General features: G+C 37.3%; 1 protein-coding gene across 8 annotated transcripts in view; it reads left to right on the top strand.

The window, feature by feature from the left end:
- Positions 1-22,329, top strand: part of YAP1 (Yes1 associated transcriptional regulator) — an 88,327-nt gene that overhangs the window by 40,425 nt on the left and 25,573 nt on the right. For 4 of the 8 annotated variants that reach the window (XM_035328009.1, XM_035328017.1, XM_035328025.1 and 1 more), the window contains exons 3-4: positions 7,772-7,887; positions 15,751-15,864. In XM_035328009.1, the coding sequence (XP_035183900.1) occupies positions 7,772-7,887; positions 15,751-15,864 (230 nt within the window). The remainder of the gene's footprint in view (positions 1-7,771; positions 7,888-15,750; positions 15,865-22,329) is intronic. The other 4 variants (XM_035328040.1, XM_035328046.1, XM_035328056.1 and 1 more) reach the window with 1 other exon arrangement.

Here is a 22,329-nt window from a genome sequence, read left to right as displayed (position 1 = left end):
GACTCTTAGTGAGTTTATGCAAAATGTATTTCTGCACCAATTTGGCCTTTGTCAGCGCGATTTAAGTCATTTAGGTGCTCCTTATTGCATTGCTCTAGTTCAGTTTCAAACTGTTCATGTGTGGAATGAATTTCTGCTGCCTAAGACTGTATTCATGAAGCATACATAGTGTGTATCTGGCCCAGGCCTTTTTGATCCTCTGAGGGGACACAACTCTGAGGGGGCACAACATTCCTGTTGACAGCTCCATCACCAGGTGGGAAGAACCCCCCCACCTGGTGATGGAGCTGTCAACAGGAATGTTGTGCCCATCATTCTTCTAATACACTTTGCTTATGTTCTTTCTCAAAGTTAATGAAATCACAGCTGTGGCACAACATAATTGTACACTTACCAGTTGCGTGTTGATTTGGGGATGTGCTTTTGCAAGCTCTAAGTGGGATAGAGCTGTGTGTGTCATCCTATCACCAGTGTGCTCTGTCGTCGTATGCTGATGGTGTGGTTCGGTGAGGACATCAGCAGCAGTGTCAGGCGAGTAGTCCAACGCAAGTTTTGCTTGGTTAACATGCAGATCTGACAAAGAAGACTTAAAAAATACTCACACATTATGTATTGCTGCAATATTTAGAAACTTTGTTCCTATTTCTGTGAAGCAGTTGGGCCATGCCGCCCTTGAGATAGATTGTGGTAGGAATTCTAGTTTCTTTCTGCCATTTCTGGGAGGAGGTCAGATTAAGAGGCTTTCAGTTTACTGTTGTGTGCCCCATTTTAGCCTGTAATAATCCTGGAGCCTAGGGAAACTTTGCAAGTTAGTGGGAGAGGACAAGTGGAAACCGTGCTTTCCCAGCAATAGGTGGAGTATCATCTCTCTGCGGATGCTGTTTTCATTGCTGTGAACAACAGCTTTTCCTTCTGATTAGTTTTTTTTTCTTTAATTTAAAAAGACAAATGAAAGGTTCTTAAAGGATCTTGGGTCATTTTGAGCATATCTTGTATAACTCTGGTTTGAATTTAGGAAAGTGTTTATGGAGTACTGGATCGAGATAGCTATCATTGCTAACAACAGAGCTCATTTACCCTTCAGCCTTTTCTTCTTACTGTTGCTGCTTGGCATTGCAATTTGTGTCATTCCAGTGTTTTAATGCAGGTAAGGTGTAAATCTGTAACTTTGTTACACTGTTTGCAAAGAGCTGTCCTTCGCTTTTAAGTTAGCAACCCCTAATTAAAAATGGCCAATAGAGCTGAAGACTTGATTTCACATTTTAATCCTTCCGATTTTGGAAGTACCATTAATAGGGTAGAAAAAAAGGTACACGAAGAAAGTCATCGTTTCCACCCTCAGGAAAAGCTCAATCCACTCTGTTCTGTGTAATAATATCCTAAGAGCATCGTATCAGTCATAACTCAGAAATCTCTACATCCTATTCTCCAGTTTTCAAGAGTGGTAATGAAAGCAGTTCAGATTGAGGCTGTTTCTACTCTAAACTTTTTCTTTTATCCCATTTTTAAGTCAAACCTTAGAAAACATAGATGGGCTAGGGGACCCCACAGCTACAGTGTCAGACCGATTTTGGCCTTTTAGCTATTACCCCCCTTCTTAGACATTTACATTCACCACTGCTCTTGAATTAGTAGATCCCATCACTTTCACAACTGTTCTACAGTCACACTGCTGCATTTTTCATGCTCCTCTAGGCCTTTACAAAAGTGGATATTCTGGTTTCCTTTTTGCCTGCTAGCACTATATACAGGTTGGTTATCTTGCAGGTAACCTATGAACTGCTTAGGCACAGGCCAAGTTTGTATAAGATTTGGCACCAGGTTTAGTTTGAAATTAATTTTTGTGTATGAGAGGCAGTGTATGGCAGTTCCAAGAGCAGAAATGCTCATTCCGTTTCTCCCGGTGCCAGCAGAAGAACCAGATTTCAGTATATACATCCAGTCCAGTTGTACTGAAATACACCGGTGAGAGCTCTAAAAACCTTTCAGGTCATTATGTGTTATGTAGATTGAGGAAACCAGCTGGTTAAGAAGACAAGGGGAAAAAATCTGGAAGAACAGAATTTGTGGCTCAGTCATTTTGGATAAAACAGAATCAAAGGTGATGTGTTTGCTGATGGAGCAGTTCACATTTGGGGTATAAAGAAAAGCTGAAGTTTCACTCCAACTTTAGAAAACAGTTAGGCTTAGCTTTGTGCCACTTGCTCATGTTACACAGACTTTCTTATTCATCCCCAAATATATAAAAAGTGCATGAGGCCAAGTCACCAGTTTTGGTAGGTTTGTCACAATGCGGTCAGTGGTACGTGCTTGTGTTCTTACTTTGTTTCTAATAAAACAGGACTTCCAGTGAATTCTTAAAATAGTCCTGGAAGTCTGAACACCAAAATCCTCGTTAGTCATTGTGACTTCACTAGATGGTGGAAATAATTTTCTCATGCAGGCATAAAATATAAGGCTTGTCTACATAGTAAAACATAGAAGCATGACTGCATTGACAGATACTAAGGTAGTTCTTTATGGATGCTTTCATATTGAACGACAACTTGCTTTTCTGAATGTTGGTGCCTATTTATTGTTCTTGGAATGTTCTTTAATGAAGTCATGTCCAAACTGCAAAGAGAAGTGATGGGTTGTTTATTCTGTCTTGTGTACATCCTTTCATGTGTAGATCAGGCCTTTTCAGTTTTTGCTGTTGCAGAAATTTTATATATTATGTTCATCCGGTACCATCTTTTCTTCCTAATGGCATGTGTTTTTTTTTTTCTTTCTTTCACATTTTAGGGTAAAGATTTGGCAATTTCTGACTCACTCAGATTAATAATATATTTTCTGAGAGGAACCTTTCTTATAAGATGAAAATTCTCATTACAGATGACATAGAGGTGCACACTGTATATAAGGAATATTTGTACCAATTCGGGGGAAAAAAAAAGGGAAGAAATAATCATAATTCTGTAATGACTGAGAATTTCGTTAAATGAACTAAGTCCTTAACATACCTTGGGAAGTGTATGTTGAGCAACAGGGACTGCAGTTGCAATACTCCAGTATATCAAAATTGAAGGCCTCTTAGGTAATATTTATAGTTGGTGACTGTATGGTTGCATGTAACTCCTGGATTGTAGTGGATATGCAACGCCTAAAGAATTAAACCATTACTGGAGCATTTAAGTACATTTTGAGTGTCCTTTTTGTGTTAGCTCACTTCTGACCTGGCTTCCTGTAATACCATTCATGTCTCTTCAGCGGAGCAACTGGAGTACGAAGATGAAGGTCTATCAATACTACTACAGGGGCAGATCAGTTCTCCATTTTTAGAAATGGCTTTATTTTATTAGTCTTTCAGCACCTAAAGGTGATTTTCAGTAGGAAGTAACAGATGTGGCAGTGTGTGTTTTTTTTCTTCTTTAAAATTAGGTTAGGAATTGAATACGAAAAATCTGGTGTATGATAGTGTTTAATGCCAAAAAATATTTTTTTAACTTAAGAACTCCAGCTCTTAGTAACTGCAGAAATGCTCTTAGCATGCAAAAAAGAACATTTTATTACAAGTTGTTATATATATATAAAATATATGAGGGGATTGTCTTCATAATTCATAGCGCTTCAAAAGTGCTTTTTGGTTGAGGCTGTTTCTTAGAACAGTCAATCTTCTTGATACCAGCACTGATACAAGTTTGTTAGCAAATATTTAACATTCTGGGTGTTTTGGTTTTGTGCACACTGCAGAGCTGTGATTCTACCTCATGAGTAGGTTTAATTTGAATCTGGTAGTATTGTACTAAATATAATGACTGATTTAATATGTCAATAATTATTTTTTTGATGAGGTTGACAGTAGTACTTAATCAAAAAGTGGCTCAGATCACCTTTACTAAATGTAAAGATTGGGGCAGTTAGTATATAATGGAGCTACTATGCAAAAAGTCTGTTTAATGCAGGGAAAGATAACGTGGCACTGGTGCCAGTGTTCTCATTTTAGATCTTTCCTGTGCTGCTACTGAAAACAGGGGAAAAGATCTCTACCTGCAGAGAGTCCTGCTTTCATACCTCTGATAATGAGGAATGCATGATGTTTACAGTAAGTTACCTTGGTGCACATGCTGCAGATATTTAACAAAATTAAAACCTGTCATTGTTACTGTAGTACTGGGATTTACTTAAACCTTTCATCCTCATGAATGGGTGCCTGCCTGCTTCACATTCCTTCAGTTGATTAGCATGATTTGGAAGTTGGGGAGAGAATTGATGCGTTGTGATGTCTTTTTTTTTTTTTTTTTTTAATATATGTAGTAACCAAAAACTCAGGATTCAGCACAGAGGTAAAATTATGTGTGTGGACTATGGTTTGAGGTGAAATAGAGAATTTTTGAGTGAAGGTGTTGGGAAAATGTATATGTAGGCCAAGAAGCAGAAAACTGAATTGTATGGGACAAAGTTGCCTTATTGAACCAGCCTTGTGATTCGTATGACTTGAACATAATCAGCTTGATCACTTTTTGAGGCTTTTGTTTTGTGGCTCTTTGTTCTAAGAATCCTGGCTGGAGTTGTGCTGGTGAAGTAAGGAACGTGCTGACTTTCATTAAGTGATACTCAGCTGGGGAAAAGTCGGAAGCTGCTGCTGTCTGAAATAGCTAACCACGTTAACAACCCCATCTGAACATTAACTGTACTTTGCACGGTATACTTGCGCAGTTTTGAGGCACTGATAATGCTGCCTTTGTGCTCAAAATTGGCACTGCTTCTGAGATGGCTTCTTCCACAGTCCCTTCATCTATCCCGTGCTCAGATATGTTTGGAAAAGTTTGGTGACTGTCACTTCTGTGTGTCCCTACAGGTAACTGTAAAACGGTTCTGTAATGCAGTGAGGCAACATTTTTCCCTCTGTTTTATGCTCTACATTCAAATAGGGTATGAAAACAAAGGCTATAAAATATGTACCCTTGGAATATGTTTTATAACTGTGTAGTGTTGCAAGTATTTTTATAGGAGTTAAATGGAAATAAAAAATGTGTAATCATGGGCGCAGTGGTGTTTTCCCAGTTTCCTCTGTTCCCAGAACTGAACTGAGCAAATATAACAAATTAGAAATAGAGGGGAGGAGTGGCACATGCTGGTACTGTAACTTAAACACAGTCTGTGAAGCATTACTGTGCAGTGTTTTTACATCTGTATTATCTTTTCCTGCTTTCATTGCTTTGCAAAACTGACTAGCAGAAAAATGAATTTTTTTGGGGGAAAAAAAGTTTTAAGTACATTCCAGTATATATATGGCAGTCTTTACTATGTTTTTCCCTGTTCTATAAATAAATAGGCTAAAAAGGAAATAAAGAAGTCTCGCTGCATGTGGCATGTTCCTTGGTTAAGATGTATGTTGAAAAATGTATGCAAGCAAAGACACGGTATGCTTAATAGTGCCTGTATTAAATGAGCTGTGTCATGGAAAGTAACACCATGGCAGTGACACCATTTTAATTGAACCTTTAGTAACAGGGGGGCTTCCTGTCCACAAGGGAAAGCTGGCATTACTTGCCGCACATAGAGAAAGTAAGGCTTTGTTTACTACTAGATTTTTGTAAAATATTCCTGCCTGTTTTGTGATCCTCGTAGAATATGCCTGTAAATTCTTGGCCAGAAATCGTGTGTGTTTAGAGAGGGTAAAATACAAGGGAAAAGATACTTAGCTTAAAATAAAACTTGTTTTTCAAAATTACTTTGTGATACCTTCCACTTTATAATCATTAAAGGGACTTCATGTTACAATATAATAAATAATTGTATATAAGTAATTATTTTGACTAATGACCCGTTTTATGATTTTCTGAAGTTGTAGTTATTCATTGTCACTTGTTTGAAATTAATAGCTATGAACAGAATTTAGTATTTCAGGAAAAAAAGAGAAAACATTTTTGAAGACCAACCAGCATGTTAAAAACACTAATTCAGCAGAATGTGTTTTTATTAATCAGAGTCAAGGGTTTCCTTAGTAAGTTCCTCGACACAGTAATTGGTTGCTTGGGGCAGAGAGATGTTCTGTTTTGTTAAGCCAGTTTGACCCAGAAGGAGATCTTAATTTACGACCAGTGTGCTGGGGTGCTGTGGCAATGCAAATACATCAAGTTTGAGATTCACCTCCTCTGATGTCAGTGGATCTGACCTAGTTACCTTAGGTTCCTTTCTCAATGGAGAAAATAGGCCTGATTCACCTTCAGTACATTCCTTAAATTTATCAAATGAGCATCCTAACAGTGCTCTTTAGGTTCCTTCCGATTTAGTAGGGAGCAGGGTGACGAGGTCAGATGTTGTTGTGCACAAAGATGTAGATGTTGAGGTGACCAAGTCTGAATTATCTGTCCCTGTAGGATTTCTAAAATAATACAGTACCACCTCCTAAACTTAAATATGCCTTAAAGTAGCATTAATTGTGCAGTAAATATTCCCAATTCACAATTGTGGTTTAATCCTGACGTAAAGATGGAAAATTTATAGCCTGACTATAGTAGTTCTATACGAGATAGGTACCAAACCATGCAAAACATGGGTATACACACAGATGTGAATTGGAGTACCTAGTTTTGAATTCAGCTCACTAGTAGAATCTACACTGAAACTTTAAATGCAGTATTTTTGTTGGAGGAAGTGGAAGTGGACATTCCACGTAATCCAGCCAGACATAACTTTGATTCCTGTAAGGAAAGAATGGCACCAATTTAGCGTTGTGTTGGATTCTAATTGATATAGGGCTACTTGGATATGAGTTTGAATTGATACCAATTCTAAATGAATTGATAACAAACCTTGCTGTCAAAGCTTAGTATGTATTAGTTTTATTTTTGTTCCACATGTACTTTTCAGAGCAATCTCAATTAATGGCATCAAGATACTGTGATGCTTGTTTGTGAATAGCCTGCATTTGTTATTCATTAGATTAGCAAAGCATGCTAATCACATACTCCAAAGGTGAAGTAATCATTCATTACACTTTGTGTTTTCATTGACTTAAACAGTTTTGTGAATGACAGTGGTGAATGTATTTTCTAGGGCTTTTTTTCTTTTCAAAACAGATAAATCAAAGCTCCCAAAGCGTTGTAATTAGGTTCTAGAGAGGACTAAGTTGAGTTCCTTGGCAATCCAGCTGTCCTCATCTTTTCACATGAAGCTGAAAGGCTACTGAACATCACTTTTTTTTTTTAATTACTGCTCTAGTGTGACTGAACATCTCTGTGGTAACTTAAGTAACCAGCCCTTGGTGGGGAGGGGAGTAGGCCTCACATAATCTGAGGATGCGGTCTACGCACAGAAAGTTTGGGAAGACTAATGATTACTCATGAGCCAGTTCATTATAGCTCCCCAGGCACTGGATGTGAACTCATCACACCAAGTTACTCAACTGTGCTTGAGATTCCAGGCATAACTGGCTCGGTTTGAAAGACTGAAGTCGTGTTTAAATATGACAAGTAACTAAACAAGAAAGGAAGATAATGTTTAGCTCATGGATGTGTTATGGTACAATAATCTAGGTTCCAATATTCATCCTGAGCCACATCTCACTATTGCTGCAGCTCTAATCGCTACAGCTCTTTGCTGGGAAAGTGATGGTGACCAGAGTAAAGGGTTTGAGAGTTCTTTGGAAAGAATCCAGAAGTTCTTGTTTGGTTTTGAATGTGGCTGCTGTTGGCAGCCTTAACCTTTTGTTGCTAAACTTTTTGAGCTAGCAAGTCATTATTGTGAATGTCTGACTGTCCTAACTCTCGCTTTGTTTCCTTAGTCATATTGATCAAACAACAACATGGCAAGATCCGAGGAAGGCCATGCTTTCCCAGATGAACGTCACAGCTCCCACCAGTCCTCCCGTGCAACAGAACTTAATGAACTCAGCATCAGGTAAGCAAAATCTGTGTTTGTGGAGAAGTTCATACAAACAAAGATACCAGTAGCTATTTTAATCTGCGAGGTTGCTGTAGGGGAGTTAAAATCTCACAATTGTCTGCATACTTTTAAATGTTAAACTTATAAAACCTGATGCATCAAACTTGAGGTAAGAGAACATGTAACGTTTGTCAGTAAAAAGTATGCTGTAGTTTCTAGGTCCGTGTTTTTATTTTTTTGAAGGTATGCTTCAAATGTTTTCAAGAAAGTGAATTCTTGCATTTATTTCTTCTGAATGAAATGTTGTTATATAGGTGTAATTTTACATTAAAGCTACTGCTTCTGCAATATTTTTCTGCCTCCCCTTGCTCACTTGCTATACTTGGTGTACTCCTGTTTATTTATATTTCTCACATTTGTAATAGACATTGCACTTTTCTGTCTTTACTAAACAAATAAAGCAAACACCTGGAAATTCTGAAGCAGAGACCTTTTGGTTTTCTTCTTCTTTTCCAATCATTTTCAAAACCCTGTATTGTGATTATTCCTCCAGCTATGGAAATAGGATGTCTTTTCCTGGAATTAGAATTGTTTTTCAGCTAGCCTAGGGGAGGCTGTTACTAGACAGTAGTAAAGTGTGCTTATTCTTACTCTAAAATCTGCTACATGTTTTCATAGCTCAATTGTCCTGATGATGCAGAGAGCAAGCAGGTAAATTTGGCCCCATGCTAGTTTTGCGGCTGCACTCTTCTCTGTGCTTTGTCACCATTTGTCTCTGGGGTTCACATTTTATTTATTTTTTTTTGTCTGATTTCATTTTGTGTATGTCTGCTGTTCCTGTATTTCACAAAGGTTAGTCTTTGGTGCTGCTTTTTGTTGTCCGTTTAGACAGCTTTGTTTCTTGCTACAATTCATATGCTGCAGACAATACTGAAAGATTAACAGGCATGACCAAACTGCGCTGTTCATGGCTGAGTATTAGAGGGTAAGCTGATCAAAAGTTTTGCTGGCTAGGCCAGGAGTCTGGATTATCCTGAAACAAATGAAAGAGTCCTGTTCAAGTTCAGGAAGTCATGATTCAGAGCAATTAAGCTCTCAGTCTCTAATGTAAAAATACAATCTGTGATTATTTTTTTCTGTAAATATATCCCAGGAAACTACAGCAATAGAGATGAAGTGTTTTTATGGGACTCATTCTGAAGAACAGGGAATAGGAGAAAGAAAACTCCTCCTTGGTGTGTTCTTTTCTTTGGTTTATCTTCTTGTTTATACTAAAACTAGCTGCTGACTGTTTGAATGCTGACAAATTCTGTGTTTTAAGATAACTCCTCAAACCTTCCATTGCATCATAGAATTAATGGGAAAAAATCTTGATAGTGAAGTAGGATACATGTAATATACTTAGAAAAATAAGTATAAAATACTTGGGAAAAAATAAAGAAAATGGTTAGTTGTCAGGGGTAAGAATCTAAAAATAGCAATTCTCAAGGATTATTTCAAAAAGAAAATAAAGAAATTAAATGTAATCGCAAATGTGTAAGTGATCTTGCATAGATCTTGCTGCTCATGCAGTAAAGAAAAATTGAAAGTTGGTTGTGGGTTATCTTGTGACCTGAGAAAGTTTTTATTTGAATACAAATTTATTGAACGTTCATTTTTAATTTCACAAATGATACCGTGTTGAACATGAACTGAAATCTTGTAAAGGGTTTTTCCCTAGTGCTTTGACTGATCATGTGCATGAAGAAACCAAAACTTCTCTGTACATTGATAATTACATGTTTAAATGATGCTCTTTTTTAAAAAAAAAAAAAAAAAAACTTAAATTACTTGAAATATTATGGCTTGGAACTGACTCTTTGGATGCACCCTCTTAACTTGTTTGTGTTTAACAAAAAACTATTTTGTATTAAATAATATTGAATCTGTATTGTGCGATTCTATTTCTGATACCCGATTTGGTAAATTTTCATGTACTAACTTTAAATTGTAACTGTATATTTGTTTTTACCAAAGCTTCTTATATGTGGTTTTGTTACTTTCTTCTACTGAATTTATGGTAATTTGTGCTTCCTTGGTGGCTCATAAAGAATGAGAGAAATGGAAAAAACAAGTAACTACCCCCTCAGAACGGTAGAATTTAAATCTGAGTGCTAGCATCATATAGATAGGACTGCTTAATGTTCTAATTTGGAAATTCATCCTCAAAAACTGGGAAATAAAGTTGAGACCTTCAAGTCAAATTTTTTCCTGTTATGAAATATTGCTGGCAGTGAAACACGCACTAGTGCTTTGAGAGCCTTTCAGAAAAGATGGTAGGAAAAACCAAGTAAGCACTGGCAGCTGGGGGTCACTGACCTACAAAGAAAAAGTCTGAAATGCCGCAAGAGGAAATTTTTCTTTCTATACAGTTCATCCTTGTATAGCACCAATTAATTGTAGCCTTTTATCAGAAATTACTAACTGACTTTTAGTGTATTTAATTGCAGACTGCCGTAGGAGCTTGCGAGTAAAGTTGCTGTGGTAAAATACAAAAGCAAAGATTTTTAGGAGCTGCCTTAAGAGCCATTAGAGGCTTAAATTAGTTAGAGTTAAGAACAGAAAAACAAGCTGAAGAGGGAGGGATAGAACAGACCTTGGAAAGCTGCTGCAAGTTGAAGATAAACCCGTTGTCTTTTCTGGATAAGCAGGATAAATGGAGCTCAGGGGAAGTAGGAATAGAGGAAAAAGAAAAGATTAGTGGTAAAGATGAAGGCAAGTCAAAAAAGTGATTGAAATCAAGATTGGCATTGGTAGGATGTGGCTGGAGATTTTAAAGTTGTTTTTCTTGAGAAATCCCACCTCTTGAGGCAGAGACTGTGAGAGAGCAGCCAGGTATCTTGCTGCAAGTTATGTTTCTTTAAGGAAATTAAAGGCATCTGAATGAGCTTCATCTATTCCTAGCATGATTTTGTGATTTAAGTGCTATGTGAATAAGATATTTATATATGTATATATATAATATGTAAGCATACGTTATTTACAGGAGGGTATCAGTATGTGAAAGGGAGGATGGTTTTGGTTTGGTTCTTTGTGTTTTTGTCTCAATTCTGCTGTACTTGGCTTTCTCGACTAAATCATGTAATCAACTAAAATGTTTTGTGCCAAATGTGTATGGAGAAGCACAGCATGTTTTTAGATGCCATTTGTTGTTTAATCTTCTGCTAAATATGATTGCATTTTTGCAGCAATAATGGAAAGAAAATATGCCTATTAATTTTAAATATGCAATGTATATAAAAATTAGTTTTGACTGTTCTGATTTTTTTGGTGCATTTTTAACATTTTTTTCCTAAAGATACTGCAGGAAAAATTACGTTGCTCTGTCTTTATTTTTAATCTTAAGAACATATGTAGTAATAAAATTATAGTTATTCTACTGAGGACCTGTCCTGTACGGTTCCGACTGAAGTAATGAAACATGAAACAATGAAATGAAACAATGCCTGTTTGTTATATAATTGTAGTTGAGATAATATAGATGGGATAAGTAAATGTGTATTTATATACTTCCCTTCTTCACATAATTTTATTTCCTGAGTCATGCTTAACGCAGCACTGCTTACTTCAGCCTCTTCTGCTTGCACATAGATCATTAGCTTTGGAGCAGATTCCCTGTCTTTGTCGTCTTTCGTCTTCCCTTTGCGTTGCAGTTTGGAATTGGGCTTCCTGGTAAAAATCTGTAGGCCTAGTGTTATTCCATTGCCCCTTCAGGTAAGGTTTCAGAGACATGTAAAAGATTAGTAGGAAATGGACTAATCCTTAACTTAAGGTGTGGGTTTTTTTCTTCCTTTGTGGTACAGGGAGGAATATGCCAATAACTAAAACAAGTTCTCTTGTCTTAGATTCTTGCTCACTTCAGTTGCAGATTTCCCTTCTGTGTAACCAGTTGTGCTACAAGTGCTGCTTTTTTTTTTTTCTGTTGTGAAACTGAAGTTTCGAAGTATACGCGGGACAGTAATGTTCACTCCTTACTGCCCTGCCATTTTATAATATCCTTTTGTAAGCTGTGCTCAGTTGATGAGATAAACTTGGACTCTTGGTGAATTCTGTAGATTTTGATATCATTTTAAAAAGTTTGGGAATCACAGTGATTTCATAGAAGATTAGGAAAGTCCTTAAAGATCAATGTACTGGGTGATTCCTGTTGTTAATTATAGGTGTTGATTCCTTGGTTGTCAGTGCATGTCCTTTTAATAGCTATATACAGATACTCTTTAATATGGATTAGTCTTGTGATTAAAAAACAGCTTTATTTACATTTTATACTTAACGCATCAGGAATTGTAGGGACTTGTGAGATTTACTTTTGTATCTCAGTGTAGGTTGAATTTATGTTTTTGCTTTGGTTACTCTGTTGCCTTCTACCTGCCAGCAGTGAGTTCTGCTTTGTGTTCAAGACTCATTCCATCTCAGGGCAAAAAAAAAAAACAAAAAATGAAGACTTGCACTGAATGGAGGCATGCACACGGACTTTTAAAACTACATGTATTTATGTTAAGTTACAGCAATACATAAATATTTATTTTTAGAGGTATGCATTATCAGTAGTTCTCCAATGATGGCTTACGTTTTGGAAGTTGGAATCTAATTTAAGGATAAATAGAAAAATTCCCCCCCTCCCAAAAAATACTTCAGTAAACAGTGAGCTGAAATAGAAGGCTTGTCTCTCACTGTGCAAATAATTTAATGGAATTTTGTGGTTGTATTTGATTGACCTAGGAGGCATCAAACAGAGCTAGTAGGAGATCATGCTACAAGGATATCGTGGGTGCTAAATGTTAATGAAAGTTAAAGAGGAGAAATGGAAAAGTATCTGAAAGACAGATACCTTGGCTCCTAGTAAATAGACAGAATCTGACTGAGGAAGTCACCTGAGGTACCTGCAGGCCAAGGGATTCACAGTCACTATACTTTCTGGATTTAGATGTGATTTAGGAGTCTGACAGTAAACAGTCTCCTTTCAGTCACTTATCATTCAGTGATTTAATAAGGGCTGTCCATCCACCCAGGCTAAGTGCCTGTGCTAGAAAGATTTCTGGTTAGACCCAGAATGGCTGTTGTATTATATGGGCTACAGGAATTACTGAAATTTTAGTGAAAAGGTCTGAAGATCAGCATTACTGAGCTTATATAACTTAAGTCACCTAAAACAAGCCAATTCTGGGAATTCTGTTCCTATTGAGCCTTTGGAGGAAATGTGGAGACGTAATTGCACAGGAGTGCAATCAGACTTGAAAGTCTTTGGGTTTGTAACTGCTCACAAAACTAAATAGGAATTACAGAAATGATAGAAAGCAGTACAAATCAATTTTTAATCTACCATTTCAACGTTTAGGGATGTCAGCAGAACACAAGTGCTTTACTGGCTAGAGAAGGAAGCAACATAGTGCGTAATTTCAAATGCTTTTAGGAGAAACCTATTTCTGCAGCTTTGATGGCACTTAACAAAGACCACTGGCTACTCTGACAGCCAGATGAGCAGACAGACCTTTACTGTCCTGTCTGCAGCTGTGTGTTTTATTTAGAAAGAGAACCTTGGCCAAGCTAATACTCATCAGATCATTGAATCTAATAAGCAGATTTTTTTCAGTAAGTAGGTGGACTGATCAGCTCCTGGCACCCTTCTTCAAAGGCATTTTATCCTTTCTTTCTACAAAGAAACATGCCAGACCAGAATATACATTACTCAATGTTCAAGAGGACTGACACCCCAAGGGTAGTTTTGTTTTTTTCATAGAGCCAGCTGGTTTTTGGCTTTGCAGTTCAAAAGAGATATTCTTGCTGAGTTTCATCTTCTAGGGATGTGTGGCTTTGAAGGAAGGACTCTTGGGCAAACAGGGGTTAGAAGGTCTGCCCACATGGCTAGGGTGTTGGCTTAGCAGTCAAGGAAGGTTTTCAGTTCATCAGATTTTACAGTTGGATGATATGGGGCATGTACCCATGTTATAAAATAGCATCTGATTAGCTTGGTTGCTTTTTGGGGTATAGTAACTAAGTACAGGGTTCTTTGCGCTCGAGCTTTGAGTTCTGCATAGAAGTCCTGTTAACTGTGGATGTGGTAAGATTTTTGAATGTTTTCCAGTGTTGTCACTCTTTCTTGCTGTTCTGTCCACTGTCCTCTGATAAAAACTGAGGTAGTGGTGTTACTTGTGTGCAGCATTTAAAGCTTGTGACCATTAAGGGTAAGAAAGGAAAACCCAGTGCCTAGATCACTGGTTTTCCTCATTTGGCAGCATGTAGCTCTGATAGTGGAATAAAGGGTTTGCTGAAGAAAGGCATAGCTTTTGGGGCCAAAATGAGGGAGTTAGAAATATAGTTTGTAGAGGATTTCTTGGGCTAAAGACTACAGTAAGAAATTCTTGTCCTGGTTACTTATGCCTTGGGATATTACTGAAATGCAATTGAATGATGATTTTACTCTCTGACATTCCTCCAGGAACATCTTTTGAGATTAAGCAAAAAAATCTATTCTCCGCCCTTCCAAGGCTTTAAACAATGAAAATCTTCAGCAGTAGCACAATACAACAGACAAAGAGCTAATGCACTTTGAATGTGGATATAGTATATATTTCAGGCATATATTTTAATTTCTGGGAGTATGTCTGAATCTGTGTGAAATTACAGTCTTTGTGGATAATGTATCCTATGCAGAGTGGTCTGTTAGTCTGAGTCTAGCAGAGGGATGGCTTTTGCTAGTGTGTTACTGTATCACGCTGAGGAACTGTGGGAAGAGGTGGTATTTGGTTTCCTGGAGCAGGTCTTGTTCTAATTTCTTTTATATTCTTAACATTTGCAGTGGATCTTTTGCTATGTCATTTTGAGATTGTATTTAAATCTAAGGAAATGGAGGCAAGATTTTCCTGTATCTAATTTCAGAAGTCCATATCTATATATCCTAAAACATACACTCGTAAAGCGTCTGCTAAATAGCATGGGGTGAACATAATTGAGAGAATAGTTTTTGGTCTAAGCAAAATATAGATGAATATTCATGATCATACAGAGGTGGGAATGAGAGTTTTCTGAACTGTAGAGCGCTGAAAGGTTACTTCCTCCAAAGTTACTGGTTGGAACATACGGGAAACACCGCTGTGTTCAGACATTAGCTTTGGACTCCAAAACACCGTCACACAACTCCTTTTACCATTTCCTAAATGTAGGTTTCCCTGAATGTGCCTTCCTGCGCATAGAGGTGTAGCACTTCTGGCCATAGCGCTTTGTCTCTGTCTGCTTCTGGTGTTTTCTTACCTTTGCGTTGCTTTTTTGCGTCCTGTTCTTCCAATTTGTGCTTGTGCTTGCTTAAGCCTTTAACACTTTTACAGCAAGTTACAGTGTGAAGAAAGTGCAAATAAGTCTTGTCACTTCTTTAACTGTTTGTGAAGGATTAGGGAAATAGTATTTCAGAATCGTGTCACTATTATCTTGCCGCTGCTGCTGCTGGGCCTTAATCACTAGCTAAACTTTCCAATGAAAGGTAAAATATCTGCGCTTGTTCTTTTTTTTCTGGTGCTCATGCTGGTTTCATTCTGGCAGGCTTGACTTATTGCTGGTTTTGTACTATAATGCTATAGCAAAATATAGTGTCAAAAGCATATGAAAGGATGCAAACAAATTATAAAATAAAACTCCAAATCCTAAATCAAAATTATAGTGCTTTCTGTGCTTTGATTTCCCACCCTCCATTTCGTTGTCCTTATCCCAGAAATGTTAGACATGAGCCTGAAACTCTTTTGTTTCATGTACTGTTATATATGTAAAATGTTGGAATTTTTTTTAGATCAATTTCAGCTGGAGCAAACAAGAGCCCGCCATGAACTCCTTCCTTCTATATTGCAGGCCCACTCCCCGATGGATGGGAACAAGCTATGACCCAGGATGGAGAAATTTACTACATAAACCATAAGAACAAGACAACATCTTGGCTAGACCCAAGGCTTGACCCACGCTTTGGTAAAAGTTCATCTCGCTTCAGAATTTTTGATTCGCTTCAGTTCACTTAGCTTTAATTATGCAGGCATAGTTTGAAAACTCTTTATAGTATAATTAAAATAGATTTTTGATTTGAAACATAGACCTTATTTAAATCCTTATTTTAAAAATAAAATATAAAAAAGGATTAGCATACATCCTGTAGAAATATGTCACCAAAGTTTCTAACGTTTGGTGTTGGGACTTTGCCATATGATCCATACCGTTCCCAAACTCAGTGGCCTTCAGAAATGATTCATCTAAAGACAGTCCCAGCCATGTTCACTCTTCCCTTAAACTTGCAATTCTCTACAACAGAAGAATCTTTTAATTCCCAAATAACTACTTATTTTCCTTTGCACTACCCTAAGGGAGGGCATTGTCAAATAATTTGTGCTATTTAAATACACTTGAAACATATACCAGCTTATAATTCCAGCTTGTCACAGTGATGATCATGATGAAACTTTGTTTTAAACAATACAGAGAGAAATGTTTAGATGTGTCGTTTCTACTTTAATCTCCTTTGTGTGAGGTAAAGAATATTAAGCAGACTATTATTATTGAAAATAGAAATAGTAACGTAAATTAGGCATCACAAGGTGTAGATCTAAATATGTAACAAAACAGAACTGGTATCAGCTTTTTGCAATTCTTTGATCTATATGAAAAGCAGAGCTGCAAGCACTTCAATAAAGTATTGGCACTGATGAATACAAATAGCAATAATGTTACGAGACTGGTTTACTAGATGGTCCAAGGGATTGTTCCGATGTATTTAAGGTGGTATTACAACTTCATTTTTTCTTTAAAGTCATGGTCTCTGTATATGTGAGCTTTATTAGATGCATTAATTTGCGCTCGATTTGTTTTCCCAGCAACTTACTATTTTCAACTCCTTTGGATTTCAGTTAACTTTTCCAGAGACATGGAAGGAACAGTAGGGGTAAAAAAAAAAAAAAATCATTGTGGTTTTCAAGCTTTAGTTTTGGACTCAGTGCAACTAAATGAAAACAGTGTGCAGATCACTGAGTAGGTCAGGCTGAGGGGATACAAAGCCTTTGAAGCTTTACAGGGGTTGACCTAACAACAACTGTGGGCCCCTTTTGGGAGAGGCATTAACTCCATGAATGCCATATAAACACAGAGCTGCACAACTCAACAGTCACTGTTCTGTTTTGCTTTTCTGAAATGACTGTTAGAAATTTCAGCTTTTTTGTTTTGTAGGCTTGAGCGCTCACATTAAACATCCGTTTGCTCTTATGGAAATCATTAGATTGTCACACTTTGTTTATAAACTGCTCTCCAGTTTGTAGACAGGTCGAACCACTGTGCAACTTGAGCACAAAGGTGGGGCGTATATTGAAGGTTGTCAGCTTTGGCAAGCGTCCATGCTGGCTTTAACAGCAGAGTTGTGGACCTGTTTGCGTGTTGCAGGAGGAGTGTGTGGGTAATTCGCAACTCACAATTACATAATCATGTGAATAAGGCTGAAAAGGAAGCAGTCATTTTGCAAATCAATGTTACCTTTTGCATTTAAAATGGGCAGGTCAATTACATTCACTTAAGTAATCTTGCAAGATACGCATTTTGCTCTTCTTTGCATTACTGTGCAGTTTCGGATGATGAGCTGGATATACCAGCTAGAATTAAAAAGGAGTGTGGGGGGAAGGCTTTAATTGGCAAAGGTCATGAGTGAGGTGAATCTTACTTCTCAGAACTATGTTCTGCTCCTTTGTAAATAGTGCACTCTAACCGTAGGGGTAAAAGCTACTTGTCTTGTGCATACTGAACCTCCATCGAATGTGAAGGCTGTGCAGTTACACTGAAAGAAGTTAGAAATGTCCAAAACACTGCATAAGGGTTTCTCGCTGCATAGCTTCCCTTTTTGGGCCCACTGTGTATGTGTATCCCAGACAGGCTTGAGTATATGCCAAGGCTCTTTATTTTGTGGTCGGACTTTTAATCTGTTCCAGACCTTTTCAGTCAAAGAGCTCAAGTGTAACTGAAAGGGGCAGGAAAGAAGAAGAAGGAAAAAAAAAAAAAAAAGCATGTGAGCTCTTCTGATCTAGAGTGACGGCAAATAGAGACAAGCTGCTAGCTGCTGTTGAGCTTGAAGGAGTTTTCCTTGAAATCTGAAGTTGTACACATCGTATTGTGGTTTATGTTTTTGTCACTCAAGCCAAGAAAATACTGAATCTTTTTCCTGATGCTTTCTCACTTGTGACCTTCATAAACCACTCCAGCAAAGAAGAAAAAATCAGTTTGACAGAGCTAACTTAGTGAGCCTTGCATTTATTTATCATATAGAGATCCTCAACTAATAAGTGCTGTGACCCTAAATAGACCACAAATGACTCAGACATTTACCTTTCAGTGCTTAATGCAGGTTGAAAATCCCCACTCCAATCCCCGCCCCCCAGATCACCATATTTATTTTCTGTCACTGTGTTTTAATACAAGGGTTTGGGTTTCACTATTTTTTGTCTACTGATACTTTCTGAAGGGAAAACCTAGGTGGATTCTTCTTTGTAATAGTCAAGTCTTCGATCATTACAATACTAACATTAATTGAAAATTAAGAAGTTCATTTCTTCCTCAGTAGTACCCCTCTGACTGATCTGAAGAACCACTGAAAACAGTAAAACTGTTGAATGGTATGTGCAAACATACTCCTCTATTTCAGTATTCAAAAACAGAAGGTTTGAAGAGGCTTTGCCTTTACTGCTTTTGAATTCCCAGCTTCCAAGGAGACAGCCCTTATTTCTCTGTGTTTTGCTCATCAGCTGGCAGCTTTGTATTCATCTTTCTTTTCTCCAGTAGGTATGCATATACTTTTCTAAAAGTAGTGCTTGGAATCTTCCATTAACGTGGCTGGAAAAGAGGGGGGAAGGAGGATCAGGTTAAAGAAACTGTTTTAGGCAGACGTACCTACTGACTTGTTTGGTAAAGGGAATTTGGGTATTGTGTTCATGCCTTTCAACAGCACCTTTTTATTTTCTGTTTATATGGATTCTTTCTTGAAGCAGGCCTTTAAGACAAATGCATCAGATAAGAGTTTGTCAGAATACGGTGCTGTGAGGTAGACTGAGTCTAAAATTGGAGTGCTCCAAGTTGAAGATAACAGCTTCGATTGAAGACCCAGATCTAACACCTTTGAAGTGGGCCCAAAGTCTTTGGCTACACTGCTTAAACGGCACAGAAGTCTCCTTGGCTCTCTCAGATGTTGATCCTCCAAGGCTACGTATTTGGCATTAGAATAGTTGTGAGTTAGGAGAATTGACAAAGTTTAAATCTAGGAGAGGACGAAATATGAAAGGAGGGTCTTCTCATGCCAAGTACAGACAAATTTTAGAAGATTAGATGGTATCAAAGGATGGGGGTTGGGAAAGGGGCTTCCTTAGGCCTGTGTCAGCAGGATTCTTTGTGCTAGCGGAGCATCTGGTACAAACATGCTGTCCAGCCTTTCGCAGTGCCTCTGCAGGCCTCATAGGAAAGGGCTTCAAGTTACTGTTTTTAAGGTTACATCTTTAAGAGAAATAGTCAGGTCGAGCTTGTGTTTTGTGATGTTTTGTCTTTTACTAGCTTCTGCTACTGTGCATTGTTCATTCTTCACAGATCCTGATGTTTTTTGTAGGCCTTCCAAAGAGCATTGATATGCTTTCTTGATAGTCAAAGACTGTCTTGGTGCAAAGCAGGTCAGCTAAGCACTCTGAGTGGCCAGAGCTACTGAAGTAGAAGAACATCTGCTTTTTCTATAAAACTAAATTTCCTAGAACCACTTGAAGTTTGGAATTATTCAACTTTATTGCTACAGGTTTCCGAGAGTTGGCTTTCGTATCAAATACTGCTAAAGGAATTTTAACTGTTAGTTCAGTTTGCAGATGGCAGGGCTGGTTTTTGAAACACAAGTAGAAATAATTTGCCTTTGAACTTGAAGTGGGAAAATACTGGAAACTGGCATTTAGTTTCTGTCTTTATTGGGTTAATATAAACCTTGCATTTGAATGTAGTACTCCATTAGAGAAGTTAGGCAAACCTGTCTGCAGGAATTGGAATAAAACACATTACTGTTTGTTTTCTTATTTTATTCCAAACTTCAGTTTTAGAGGCTTGTTATTAGCGATCAGACTAATGTTATATATCCCAGACTTTTTCCTTTTGTTCTTTCATATGTTGGAACTGCCAAATGGGATATGAAGCAAGAGATGTGACCTCAGATTGAAATCATTGCCACAACGTTATTTTTATTGCTCCCACTTACGGATCATGTTAAAATTTTTATGAAGGTCTGTATGAATTTTGGATGAGGAGGAAGGGATGGCAAGACATCATTATGGAAAGTGCCACAGGGGCTTGATGTACAGTAGCTGCTTAAACTACACAAGTAGGAAAAGGAGTAATCATGACAGTTGAAGTACAGAGAATACACATCAGGACTTTGTTTCCTTCTTTCATAATGCAAGAACATTATACCTTTAAAACAACAAAAAGGGTGTGTGCAGGACTATTGAAGGAGATTAAAAGGAGGTATTCTGTAGTGTTTTCTTATCACTTACCTGTCTAATGCATAGTTTAATAAGTGTTTCTTCATATTAGTTTGTAGTAGCCTCACTGAGGCAGATTTGTGGACAAGACAGAGCTAGAATTCTGGTCTGGAGAACTTTTTTTCTTTTTGTTTTTATCTGGTCACAAAGAAGCCCAGGCCTTCTGCCTAGTCACAGTGGCCTTACAGATTTTGCAAGTTCCAGATCCACCTTCCATTTTTGTGCAAAAGCAGAACATGAGCAACAGTTGGTTTTGATCTGCAAATTCAATGTTATATCTTTTACGTGCTCTGTCACTAAAACAAAACAAAATGGATTTGACTCATCTGAGAGGTCTGTTACTAGATTTTTCACTTTCCTGCTTCTGTCTTTCCTGAAGAACAATTTCAGGGATCACTTAGGATGGGGAATAGACTTACTTATTTTGGTACGACTGTCAGAATGTGTACATACTGAGCAACATCAATTTTCACTGAACCAGTGGCTTCTGCCAAAGTAAGTTCATTGTGAATCTGCAAGCCAGACAAAATTTCACTGGTGAGCATCCCATTGTTTTTGAGATGCTGCCCTTATAAAATGGTAGTGACATTAAATGCTTATTAGTTGTTCATTATCTATCAGAAATCTTGTTTTGTTCAAAAGCAGTATGTATTTAGACCTCTTTACTGAATAGAGTTCATTGAAAAAAATCATTAAATCTGCCCACAAGTACTGTGTGAACTACTTTATGTAGAATATTTACTGTATTAATAAAAAAAAGAAAAATAAAACCTTTTATGGAAGATTTCTTGGGACAGTAGGCTTACATGAGTTTACACTTGCTCTTTTTCAGAATTACTTAAACCAGTTTGAGAAAGATTTGTTGGTAATGGTTATCTTCATATCGGTAGTTAAAGTATACCTCCACTGTTTTGGATGAACATAGCTAGAACAGCTCTGACAGTAAAAGAAATCTGTACTCCTAATAAGGCCATCTTTGCCACCATGTTCTTCTAGCACTGCAGTTTTTCTCTGTTAATGAATGTGCTGTGTTAGAAATTGAAGGTGCATCATTTTGAACACATCGTTTATCTATAATCTAAATATATATACACACAGTAATTATATACTCCAAATCTAATCATACATAATCTAAAAGTCAAAGAAGCCTTAGCTTTCTTCTTTCCCTCCTTCAATTCAGTCGTGTTGAAACATGATTTCAGTTTTTTATACAGAATGTAGTTTTACGCTGCTTCTTGATAGAACACTGATTTTTTTTTTTTTATAACAGTTTTTGCCAGGCTGTGTAACTCCCGTTTAATGATTTCCAAGGGATTTATAGTGGAGATTAAAAAAAAAAAAAAAGTGTGCATGCTTTTACACCAGGTATGTGAACCTCAAAAAGTGAACAAAATGAATTGAAGGAAAAGTGCGTTAAAAAAAAAAAAAAAAAAAAAAAAAAAAATGGAAAAAAAAAATGAAATTATACAAAAGCTTACATTTTGGCCTAATTAACTCAGGAAGTGTTTTGTGACGAGGGAACATACCTTTATGTGTAGCTCTCTGCCAACTAAACTTTGGTCTAAAATGCAGGCCAGCTTTGAAATATATTTTGACAGATCTTCAGTTGACAGGTATGGAGTCTGGAGATGCTGTAGGGTCTTAATGGTGGTCAATCAATCAAGCTGTGGCACCTCTGCATTTTAGGATACAAGAAGACTCAAAAAAGCAATGGCAGCTTTATCAAAGGAAAACAACCTATAACTCATAGTATTTTAATCAGTGGGAACCATAGCGATAAAAGAACAAATGGAAAAATACTGATTTTATTTGAGTAGAAATAATAAATGCAGAGTAATCAATCCACAGTTTGATCATGCTTCTGTAATAGTGTTTTCATCAGATACATCGTTTTAACCAA

The sequence above is a fragment of the Oxyura jamaicensis genome, chromosome 1 (genome assembly GCF_011077185.1).
Source record: "Oxyura jamaicensis isolate SHBP4307 breed ruddy duck chromosome 1, BPBGC_Ojam_1.0, whole genome shotgun sequence".
NCBI classification, from domain to species: Eukaryota; Metazoa; Chordata; class Aves; order Anseriformes; family Anatidae; genus Oxyura; species Oxyura jamaicensis.
This window is presented reverse-complemented; position numbering and strand designations above follow the sequence as displayed.